This window comes from Octopus bimaculoides, chromosome 14, assembly GCF_046866305.1.
Source record: "Octopus bimaculoides isolate indiv1 chromosome 14, ASM4686630v1, whole genome shotgun sequence".
NCBI classification, from domain to species: Eukaryota; Metazoa; Mollusca; class Cephalopoda; order Octopoda; family Octopodidae; genus Octopus; species Octopus bimaculoides.
Window position 1 is genome coordinate 12,495,662 of NC_142941.1, and position 12,937 is coordinate 12,508,598.

A 12,937-nucleotide genomic window follows, 5' to 3' on the forward strand; every position below is an offset into this window, starting at 1 on the left:
GGTTTGATAGTGTGGTTGGGTGTTATTAGCTTAAGGTAGAGCAGACCATCCAGCTGTAAAAAAAAAAAAAAGTTTTCCAACATTCCATGCAAAAGGCTTGCATTTTCATACCCGTCCAACCCATACTGACAGAGAAGTAGATGTAGAATGAACAGCAACAGATTGGAGAGACAAAGAGACTGAAGCTGAGTATGAGAGTTGGGAGGAGGAGGAGGGAGTGCATGACGTGGGGAGGTTAAGGTACAGGGCAAGGTAGGAGTGGATGTATGAGACATGGGAGGCAGATGCAAGACAGGGGGAAGATGCAGGAGAGGAGGAAGATGCACTAGAAGAGGAAGACAGACAAGTGGCTGATGACTGATATGAGAGAGCGTATGGAAGAGTCGTATAGACAGAGAGAAGATAGAAGAGACTGATATGAAGAGAAAGAAGTAAAAATAGAATGGGAGACTTGACTGAAGCCTTCCTGGTAGAAAGCATAATATTAGTGGGGGCAAAAAAAAAAAATCACTGTAAAACATATCATACACATATAGACAAATATTCAGAACTAAACCTATCACACAAACATAAAAATATCAGCACTTCCAGAAACACAGGAAAACATAACACATTCACACTTGTAAATCCAAATACACACACACACACACACACAGTGTTCAGCTACATGGAATACCCTATTAACATATGAGGTTCCCAGGCATTAATGACAACAGGTGATAATGAGTTACATAAATAATTATATAATAAAAAAATGATTAAAGAATAAAAAAAGATTAATTCAAAATAGGTGCAGGCATGACTGTGGTTAGGAAATTTGCTTTCCAACCACATGATTCCAGGTTCAGTCCCACTCCACGGCATCTTGGGCAAGTGTCTTCTACCTCGGCCAACCAAAGCTTTGAGTTGATTTGGTAGAATCTGGGAGATGGAAACTCAAAAAAGTCCATCATCTGTGTGTATATGTATGTATATCTAGACATGTGTGTGTGTGTGTGTGTGTGTGTGTCTGTGTGTGTCACCACTGATTGACAACTGGTGTTGGTTTGTTTACATTCCTGTAAATTAGCAGACACGGTATATGTTTACACTATATGCCACATCAGATTGAATGCCGAAAAATCTTGGAGTTATTGTGCATCCAACACCAGAGAAATTTTCATGCTTCCAATTCCAGTTGTCCTATTCCACTTCCAAACTTTCATTCCACCACAGACCTACCATGTGAACAGATTATTTCTCTTTCTTTTCAATTCTTTTAGTATTCATTTATATTCTCTTTGTTAAAGATTATCACTGGAAACATCACCACTGTTATATTAAGCTTCAGTGGACACTTCTTTGATTGTTGGGTTTTTTGCTGTATATTTCTTAGCTTTACAAGCACATATTTTCACTCGCCTGTATTCTCCATAGTATCTTGTTTACTTCTTTCTTATTTGCTTCGAATTTTACTAGTGTTATCTGAATTTTACTTGTATATATCTTTATGCTGACACAGAATTATCTGCCACTATTTTGTGAATTTACCATAAAAGCTATACACACACACACACACACACACACAGATACATACCACACTCACAGATATATACCACACACACATACACACACAGATATATGTATGTGTGTGTGTGTGTGTATATACATATATACATATATATATATATATATATATATACACAGCACACATACACATAGACATATAGTACAATAAATTAACAAGTAGACAAGAGTTGTTAATGGCATCAATGTATTTATAAAATAGTTATACACGAACAAGTATAAAAATATACATATTGTTGAAAAAAAAACAGGAAAATCAAGAAAGTGAGAACTCGTATATAATCCTACATGATGATGATGATGCACCAACACCGAGCTCTCCTCATTTATGAGTTTCTTACCAAAAACAACATGGTATCATTGAACACCCACCCTACATGGACTTATATACATATAGACCATTTAACATCCACTTTTCCGTGTTTCATATGGTTAGAAGCAATCTTAACTTCACAAACATGCCTATAACCATGCTGTGCATATATTTTGTGTGTGTTGTGTGTGTATATATATATACACATATATATATAACAAAAATACGTAAAGAGAAAATTACATCATTAATTATAGAATTCACCTTACAAAGCCGACAATTGTTTCTGTTGTATTAACATGTTTAGATAAAGAAAATATCATTGAAATTAATATTCCTGAAAATACATGTTAACACAAGGTTTTCGAGGTGATCTAAAATTAGTTACATTGAAAGTGAACTAAGGAAATATTTCCAGTACATGAACGCCTACAAAAGGGACACTAGAAAGAAATATACTCTAAGAAATTTTTGTATTCTACTACTGGTGATGTGAGAAAGGAACAGACAGAGATAGTGTGTGTGTGTGTGTGTGTGTGTGTGTGTGTGTGCGCGCGCATATATATATATATATATATATATATATATATATATATTCGTCTGGCTTCTTTCAATTTCTGTCTATTGAATTTATACATAGGGCTTTGTTCGAACCAAGCCAATCATACGGTTGACGCTACTTGTCCAAGGTACCATTCAGTGGGACTGAACCCAAAAAGCATGTGGTTGGAAAACAAACTTTTGAATCATACAGTCATGCCTGCACCACATGAGCATAATAATTCCATGACCTAGCTCTACTCCACTAACCAATTACTAGTCTCACATACCCTTATTTTCCCAACTTACATTCATACCACTACCATCACCGAAACTTACTCTAAATCTGGCCATTACACATGATCAGATATTTTTACCACCATAGACTGCATAGTTTTCAATCAAATCACCACATTCAATTAACCAGCTTCCACTCTGGTTGTCATCCACTACGCTGGGTATCATTCACAACCTCACAGTAGGTTGCCCCAAGTCTAGATGCCTTCAATTGTCACATCAAATTGTTATCCCAAATTCACATCTCCACAACCTGAAATTCTCTTATTTCATGATTGCTGGTGACTGTAAAGAATTCCAGCTCCTCTTCTAAAAGCTATTTCTCTCAAAAAATATAGTTCACTTATATTTCATAAACCACCTAAAACCCAACACATACACACATACACACACAAACATACAAGTCCACTAAACAAAACTGTATTCATAAAAGATGGTAAACAACCAAAACAAAGACTCACATATTTCACAACAAACCACCATTGACTGACAGTGGTTACTCCTCTCTAATAAACCTACAAACAGTCCTCACTCACATTCATTATATCCATACACAATTACTATACACTAAATTTACAAGAAAGGAAAAGAGATGACTGACAAAGGAACATAGGTGAGGGAAAGAACAAAGGCAAATGGAGAAAATAAAAACACAAGTTCAACTCACGACATTTCCAAAGTCACCGTTGATGGTTCTATAGCTCTGGCTGGTCGCTGTCCAATAGGGGTGCTAGTTCCTTCTTCAACTCGAGTTGAACCTAACCGGTCCTGTAACGTTGTCTCTTTGTTCATATTCAGATGGGAATAGGAACAACCAGATGCACTGAAGAGAGAGAAAAATAATCCATCTAAAAATCAAAGTCAATATATATAAGTTGTCATCATCATCATCATCATTTAAAATCCATTGTCCATACTGGCATGGGTTGGATGGTTTGACTAGGCTAGCACACTGGAAGGCTGCACCAGACTCCAGCCTGATTTGGCATGGTTTTCTACGGCTGGATGCCCTGCCTAACGCCAACCACTCCAAGAGTGTAATGGGTGTTTTTACATGACACCAGGGTGCGTTTACATGCCACTAGCACAGGTGCCAATTTGCTTGACACCGGTATCATATCTATATATCATTAATTAAATATATTCTGTTAGAATATTATACACTGAATTTATAATGAGTGCTCTTTGTATAAAATGTTTCATATATTTATATATATATTTTTTATACAAAACTATTTTAGACATATATATTGTCGTGAGGAATTTTTTTGATATTGAATTTCATGCTATTATTTCAAAATACAGTATATATCGGTGAACGCATCGTGACGCGTAATCACGAAGATGTGAGTTCGTGTCCACAGCTAACCACCTGCACTTTTTTCTGCAAAATAGGGGTAGTTTATCCTGTTCAGGCTATATTATTAGCATTATCCAGCATTTGAGAATTTAAAAATCACTTCTTTAACTTTCTAAGACATCTCAACGCTTCCAAAAGCAAACTTCGTTTGTTTGTTTACGCTTGTCGTAATTTGAATTTATATATATATATATATATATATATATATATATATATATATATATATACAGGCAATTGTCAACTTACGACCTATCCAACTTAGGACAGATCGACTTTACAATGATTGGTACGCCAGCTCTTGTCAGCAATAATAAATAGTTCAGTTGAAATCTAATGGGTTTAATTTCTTAGAAATTAACCCGTCTACAGATGACAGGTTTTTTTTTCCAGGCTATAAAAGAAGACACTTGCCCGTGGTGTTACACAGTGGGACTGAACTCAAGACCATACGGTTGGAAAGCAAGCTTCTTAACCACACAACTACATTTGTGCCTGTATTTTATCAAATCCACAATGATTTAGCCCTTTCGATACCGTATTTATTTTGAGATATAACAAACAATTTAGTAAAATAACTTAGTTATCATTCAGCTAGTTTTAGGAACATAAATTGTGACTAAGGTTTGGTGGAAGATTTTAATTCAAAACTTATGAAAACAAGCCATTTGTACTCAGAGCCAGAGCCAGTTTCAGCCGGGTTTGGTCACAAAAAGGTTAGAAGGTAAAGAAAATTTCAACAAGGTTTTGAACAATGAATCTGTCAAACTAATGTTCTAATAGTAAATAAATATTTAAAAGAAAAAAACATGAAATTAGGAAGGTGAAAAGTTCTGAGAATTGAACCACACTTACCTATGATGTCCAGCATATTTAGCACCTTTAATGTGACCAATACCTTTGCACCCAGGTGTGGGACATCCACCTTGGCCTTGTACAGGAGTCAAGTCTCCGGGACCTAAACAACAGACAGCAATCAGGAGTCCAGCTTTGATGTACACTAACTGTAGGGGTTAGAGGGCTGTGTGTGTGTGTGTGTATGTGTGTGGAGATGTGTGAATGTGTGTGTGTGTGTGTGTGTGATGTGTGTGGAGATGTGTGTGTGGAGATGTGTGTGTGGAGATGTGTGAATGTGAGTGTGAGAGTGTGTGAGAGAGTGTGTGTGAGAGTGTGTGTGTGTGTGTGTGTGTGAAGTGTGTGAATGTGTTTGTGTGTGGACACGTGTGTGTGTGAGTTTTCGTGTGTCAGTTTGTTTTTGTGTTTTTGTGTGTGTGCATGTGTTTGTGTCAGTATGTTTTTGTGTGTGTCAGTGTGTTTTTGCGTGTGTCAGTTTGTTTTTGTGTGTGTCAGTGTGTTTTTGTGTGTGTCAGTGTGTTTTTGCGTGTGTCAGTTTGTTTTTGTGTGCAAGTATATGTAAATGTGAAAATGTGTGTGCGCACGTACATGTGACCTAATGGTTAGGGCAGTGTTTCTCAACCCTTTTACCCTTGCGTAACACTTAAAATAAATTACATGTGTCAAGGAAGCCCTGCACAAAATAAATTACATATCATATCTTTCACATATTTTAACTTTGTAGTTCACGTGATAAATATCACATATATATTTATATATATATATTATGATCATGAAATTAGCATTAGCTTATCTCATTCTTTCTCACAGAACCCCTAGAACCCTTTTGCAGAACCCTAGGGTTCCAGGGAACCCCAGTTGAGAAACGCTGGGTTGGGGTGTTGCACACACAATCATAAGAAAGTTGTTTCAATTGTGTGTTGTGCTTCATTACACACTAATACATATATACACATTCAAATACAGATGCACTTACACAAATACACACACACTCATACAAATATACACACAAATATATACTCATACATTCATACAAATACACACACACAAAGCAAGAGTTAAAGCAACATCAGTCAAAGTGAAACAAAAATGCAACATTTACCAATAGGAGGCTGTAAAATATGTCCAGTTCTGTTACACCAGCCAGGTGGATGTATGTCTGGACTATCATCGTCCAACCAGTAGTCATAGATGTCCAACCAGCCGTCAAAGTGAATCTTCACTCGATGCTTTGACATTGAGGCTATCGTAGCAACACGTATAAGAATAGGATTGCGCTTGTCGACCACTTCAATTTTCATACCTTCCTCAAAGCTTACAGGGGCACGCTGTATCAGGATGAAAATTGAAAAATATCAAAAAGAGATTTTTTAAAAAACGGATACAAAAACAACACTGAATCAACTACCGTATTTGATGACATATAAGATGCACCATTTCCCAAAAGATGTTTCAAAAATAAAAAAATAATAAAATATTACCCAGCAGGAGTGGCTGTGTGGTAAGTAGTTTGCTTACCAACCACATGGTTCCGGGTTCAGTCCCACTGCATGGCACCTTGGGCAAGTGTATTCTACTATAGCCTCGGGCCAACCAAAGCCTTGTGAGTGGATTTGGTAGACGGAAACTGAAAGAAGCCCGTCGTATATATGTATACATATGTGTGTGTGTGTTTGTGTGCCTGTGTTTGTCCCCCCACCATCGCTTGACAACCGATGCTGGTGTGTTTACGTCCCCGTAACTTAGCGGTTCGGCAAAAAGAGACCAATAGAATAAGTACTAGGCTTACAAAGAATAAGTTCTGGGGTCGATTTGCTCGACTAAAGGCGGTGCTCCAGCATGGCCGCAGTCAAATGACTGAAATAAGTAAAAGAGCATCCTATATGTGAAGATGAGCCTCCCATAAGCTGATTTTGTCCCTAAAACTGACTGCTATAGGCTGATTTTAATCCAGATGGTCTTTTCTACCAAGCCTGACTTCTTGCTTTCTGTTCAGCTGTACTGCCAACTCACTTTTTAGATACAGTTATGTTTTCTGCTATAGCTAAAGTGCTTTTACAACCTTTAAATAATGTACTGCCAGATTGCTTTAAATATTACATGCTTTAACCCTTTAGCATTCAAATTACTCAGCCAAATGTAATAGTTATTCATTCACAGTGGTTTGAAGTAATTATGTATTATCACATAGCTTTGAGATTTTGATGATACAGTAGCCTACTTTTAGAATGACATTGTAGGGTAGGTATGAGAGGCTGGATCTGGCCATTTTCAACATAAAACAGGGAGAATATTTGGGCTGAATATGACCGGTTTGAATGTTAAAGGGTTAATACCCGCCCCCCCAAAAAAACGTCTTTTCCTGAATATGTGTTGCTGAAACTGAGGTACATCTAGTACATCTGTGCATCTTTTATGCCATCAAATACAATAATTATGCCAAATTTTCATACAACTAATCAAATATCGTGAATTAATAAATTCATTAGAACAATGGATAGAATGCTTTGCAGTATGTGTTCTAGCACTGAACACTCTGGGTTCAGATCCCACTGAGATCATATCTGCCTTCAATCCTTCTGGAGTCAATAAAATACCAGCAAGGCCACCATTCTTTCTGGGTCAGAAACTTGGTGGGACTGCTGCACTAAGTGAATGAATCTGAGAGGAGAATATGTTAAATAAAATCATAATTAACTGATCCTCCTATATTTTCTTTTACCCAAAGCCAGGAACTTTTCAGCACATTCCTCATATATATGTGTGGGGGAATAGATGGATGGATGGATAGATAGATATGACTCTCCCATTGTTAGACAACATATGAGGGTTCAACAATTTCTTACCGAACAACCACACAGTTGATTTGTTTATAGTGATCAAATGTTTGTGTAGACAGAAGCTCACTCCCTCCATCAAATTGACATTATCTCTACAGGTGCACTGTGTGCCACATCTCAGATGACAAAATGATCACAAAGCAACATGAAATGAAGTGTTTTGCTCAAGAACACAACGCAACACCTGTTCTGGGAACTGAACCCACAATCTCGCAATCATGAGTACAACACCCTAACCATTAAGCCATGCGCCTTCATATATATTATGTCTGTGCATGTCTTTGTTCCCCGCCAGTGAAGGCGCATGGCTCAGTGGTTAGAGCGTCGAGCTTACGATTGTGAGGTTGTGAGTTCAATTGTTCGATTCCCAGACCGGGCTGTGTGTTGTGTTCTTAAGCAAGACACTTTATTTCACGTTGCTCCAGTTCACTCAGCTGTAGAAATGAGTTGCGACGTCACAAGTGCCAAGCTGTATTGGCCTTTGCCTTTCCCTTGGATAACATCAGTGGTGTGAAGAGGGGAGGCTGGTATGCACGGGCGACTGCTAGCTTTCCACAAACAATCTTGCCTGGACTTGTGCCTGGGAGGGTAACTTTCTAGGTGCAATCCCATGGTCAGTCATGACAGAAGGGGGTCTCCTCTTCCTCCCCCGCCACCACTTGACAACCAACATTGGTTTGTCTATATTTCTGTAACTTAACAGTTCAGCAAAAGAGAAAGACTTAAAAATACATACTGGGGTTGATTTGGTACCAAAATGAACACAGATCAAACTACTTACAGGTCGAAAGGCTCGAGCAGGTACAGCTGTAGCATTTTTCTCTGAAAGATAACGTTCCCAACTAAAGTTTAATGGATCTTTCCAATCTGAAAAATGGAAAAAGTTAGCAGAAAAAAAACCCATCAAGCAAAACAAAGATGTGTGTGTGTGAGATTAAGTGTTTTTGTGTGTGTACTTGTGTTGACATTATGCGACGATTGTAGGCAAGCATCACCATCATACAAGCGATGGATGTTGCTGTTTCCAGTCTTTTGTGGAAAGCCTATCTGGTATTGGGGCAATATTACTTTACTCGGAAGCATGAGGATTGGTGACAGGAAAGGCATCCAGCCACAGAAAATCTGTCTCCACAAATTTTATTTGATTCACACATGTATGAAAAAGTGAATGTTAAATGATTATATATATATATATATATATGCGAGTAAAAATAAATACAAAAAAGGGTTTTTTTTTGTATGATTGTGTATAGAGGAATATATTATTTTGTTTAAAAGAGTTCCAACACTGTCTGTTTTTTATGTTTTATTTATATTCCTGCAGAACCAATGTGGGGTATAGAATATGAAATATACAATATATAATATAATATACAATATATAATATAAAATAAAATAAAATAAAAATGGATGGCACCATGAAATAAAGTATTGAATGTAGATGAAATATTGAGTGTTCAATATAAAGGATCAAATATATAAATATAAGTATATAAAGGCGACTCGAGTTTCAGGGCTATTTCCCTTCGTCATGGCCGGTATGACAGACTTTAACAGCAGTCTGTTAAAGTCTGTCATATCGGCCATGACGAAGGGAAATAGCCCTGAAACTCGAGTCGCCTTTATATACTTATATTTATATATTTGATCCTTTATATTGAACACTCAATATTTCATCTACATTCAATACTTTATTTCATGGTGCCATCCATTTTTATTTTATTTTATTTTATATTATATATTATATTATATATTGTATATTCCATATTCTATACCCCACATTAGTTCTGCAGGAATATAAATAAAACATAAAAAACAGACAGTGTTGGAACTCTTTTAAACAAAATAATATATATATATATATATATATATATATATATATATATATATATATATATATAGTTGCTTCTGAACTTCGGTATTGGTGAAGCAACTGTTGCTGATCCCTTAATTATGTTTATAAATGTATAAGAACTTTTAAATAAGTTCTTCACCGATAATGGTGTTTACATACCGAAGGGCTTGGTAAATATTATTAATTATTAATATATTAATAAATTAATAATCCTTTACCCTTTTATTTGTAATATATATATATATATATATATATATATATATATATATATATATAAACAAAATTAAGGGATCAGCAACAGGTTGCTTCACCGATGCAGGTCGCCGATGTAGATTTGGAGATACTTTCAAAATGTGTCGATTGCCATGATGGCGCTAGATCATGCATGCACATTTGCCAGTATCGTCGAATTTACAACAGGAATATCATACCGATGAGGTAATGAAGAGTTTTTCCTTCTAAACCAGAAACATGTATATGATTAACTATGACTAGTTTAGTTCGTTATTTTTCTTCTTGTTTTGCCTATGTGAGTTGCAGGTAACTGCTATCTGTTGGAGTTTCAGCATTTTTAGCTGCTATTTCTGAACTTCGGTATGTGGTGAAGCAACCTGTTGCTGATCCCTTAATTTTGTTTATAAATGTATAAGAACTTTTAAATAAGTTCCACACCGATAATGGTGCTTACATACCGAAGGGCTTGGTAAAAATTATTAATTATTAATTTATTAATAAATTAATAAATTGATAATCCTTTACCTTTTTAATTGTAATATATATATATATATATATATATATATATAATGTGTGTTTATGTGTGTGTATACATACATACATACATACATACATACATACATACATACATGCACATTAAGTCCAGTCCTCTAACTCGCCATTTACATTCACCTCCTTGTACTTGAGAGTACACCCAGCACATTTCCACATCAGCCCCTCACTTTCTCTCTCTCCAGCTAAGGTAACCATGCATGTCCTCTACAGTAAGACATCTGTTTCTCTCTGTGTATCATAGTTTAACCTCTCATCACCTGGTATAAAGCCACTTTTACTCAATACTACTTTCCACCTCAGCTGAGGGATCTTTGTCTTCCAAGTTACTTGGTGACTTCATTGGTGCCAGTGCCACAAAAAAAAATTAAAAAATAAAGCACTCAATACACTCTGTAAAGAGATTGGTGTGAGGAAGGACATCCAGCCATGGAAACCATGCTAAAACACTCAGTAGAGCTCTGGCACAGTCGTCAGTCTTGCCAGCCTCTGTCAAACCGTCCAACTCATGTTGGCATGAAAAGTGGACATTAAAGGATGATGATGATGATGATGATGATACACATACACACACATGTAGGGAACAGTTTTTCTTTTATGCATGTTTCATTAAATACATGACTAGGTTCAAGTTTAAGCTCGGTTAATTTAAGCTTTTCTCATATTTTCTTATTAGCTTTCTACAGTTGCTTTGAAACAAACCTACCGTAGAAATCATCATCATCATCATCATCATCATCGTCATTGTTTAACATCCGCTTTCCATGCTAGCATGGGTTGGACGATTTGACTGAGGACTAGTGGACCAGGAGGCTACACCAGGCTCCAATCTGATTTGGCAGAGTTTCTACAGCTGGATGCCCTTCCTAACGCCAACCACTCAGAGAGTGTAGTGGGTGCTTTTACGGGCCACCGGCACGAGGGCCAGTCAGGTGGTACTAGCGATGGCCAAAACAAACTATAAAACTTGAATGGCATAGCTGTGTGGTAAAAAGTTTGCTTCGCAACCACATGGTTCCAGGTTCAGTCCCACTGTTAGGCACCCTGGGTAGGCGTCTTCTACTAAAGTCTTGTGCCAACAAGAGCCTTGTGAGTGGATTTGGTAGACGGAAACTGAAGCCCATCATATGTGTTTATGTGTGTGTGTGTGTGTGTGTGTGTGTGTGTGTGTGTACATATATAATATTTGTGTGTACATCTTTGTGTCCAACCACCGCATGACAACCGATATTGGTGAGTCTATATCCCCATAACTTAACAGTTCGGCAAAAGAGGCTGACAGAATAAATACCAGGCTTAAAAGAAAAATGAATACTAGGGCCAATTAGTCCTACTAAAATTCCTCAAAGCAGTGCCCTATGCATTTAATAACACACACACACACACCCATCTAGTATTTCAAAAAATACACATGCATACACAAATGTACAAACAAAGATCAAAAAGCATTTTGAGAAAAAGAGGAATGGAATACTTACCACACGGAGGGGAGAGTATTTCGTTGTTCTCCTTACACCAGCCGACTGCATGGATATAAGGTGAAGTGGGGTCACACCAGTAGTCGTACGCATCCTCCCAGCCATCAAAGTGTATCAAGATGCGGTCGCCCAATACGTCAGCCACTGTTGCCACACATATCAAGCTTGTGTTTTTCTTGTCGACTGCCTCCAGTTTCATCCCTACACGGAAGAGGTTCGGCACAATGGGCTGGAAGGGATCAAATGGTAACAGTCAGATTCAGGAACAATTACGGAATTATTACAGATGTATAAAGCAAGAAGAGTTGGATAGAAGCGTGTGCATGTGTGTATCAGTCACATAATCACAGTGATCACGCTCGGACGGTGCTGTTAGCGCTCCACTGGCACAGGTGCCAGTCATCGAATTTGGTTCAATTATGATTTCGATTTTGATTCAGGACTGAAATAATTAAAGCATACATACTCAAACACTATTTCATTGAAGTGGTTTTAACAAAGCTCTCGTCCTCCCTCAGCCCCACTTACCTGTGTATGAAGATTTACAAATAAGTGTTTTGGTGCCGCAAAGGCTTTGGCATGTTTCAGGTAACCGGACCAAACAAATGACTCAGAACTGAAACCTGAAATATAAAATAAATAGCAAGGAATATACACAAAAATCTATGCAGAGTGAAATTTGTTGTCGATTGAGCACATAGATTAATTAAGGTTTCCATTAATGAAAACTTTTGCTCTTTACTGCAGCCCGACAAACATAACTCTTAAATTTCTTTAATCATCATAGATATGGCGGTGTGGTAAGAAACTTGCTTCCTAACCGCATGGTCTTGGGTTCGGTCCTACTGAATGGCACCTTGGTAGAGGTGTTCTACTATAGCCACAGGCTGACCAAAGCTTTGTGAGTAGATTTGGTAGACAGAATTTGAAAGAAGCTTCTTGTGTGTGTGTGTGTGTGTGTGTGTGTGTGTGTGTGTGTGTGTGTGTGTGTGTGTGTGTGTGTGTGTGTGTGTGTGTGCGCATGCACGTGCGAGAGAGAGAGAGAGAGAG

At 37.3% G+C, this 12,937-nt stretch overlaps 1 protein-coding gene across 20 annotated transcripts in view; it reads right to left on the minus strand.

Annotated features, from left to right (window-relative positions):
• LOC106874968 (lethal(3)malignant brain tumor-like protein 3) overlaps window positions 1–12,937 on the minus strand; it is a 93,244-nt gene that overhangs the window by 19,443 nt on the left and 60,864 nt on the right. For 11 of the 20 annotated variants that reach the window (XM_089362312.1, XM_089362300.1, XM_089362314.1 and 8 more), the window contains exons 10-15: window positions 12,416–12,510; window positions 11,888–12,116; window positions 8,550–8,635; window positions 6,031–6,256; window positions 4,929–5,031; window positions 3,384–3,539 (exon numbers count right to left, since the gene is read on the minus strand). In XM_089362312.1, the coding sequence (XP_089218438.1) occupies window positions 3,384–3,539; window positions 4,929–5,031; window positions 6,031–6,256; window positions 8,550–8,635; window positions 11,888–12,116; window positions 12,416–12,510 (895 nt within the window). The remainder of the gene's footprint in view (window positions 1–3,383; window positions 3,540–4,928; window positions 5,032–6,030; window positions 6,257–8,549; window positions 8,636–11,887; window positions 12,117–12,415; window positions 12,511–12,937) is intronic. The other 9 variants (XM_089362318.1, XM_089362307.1, XM_089362311.1 and 6 more) reach the window with 1 other exon arrangement.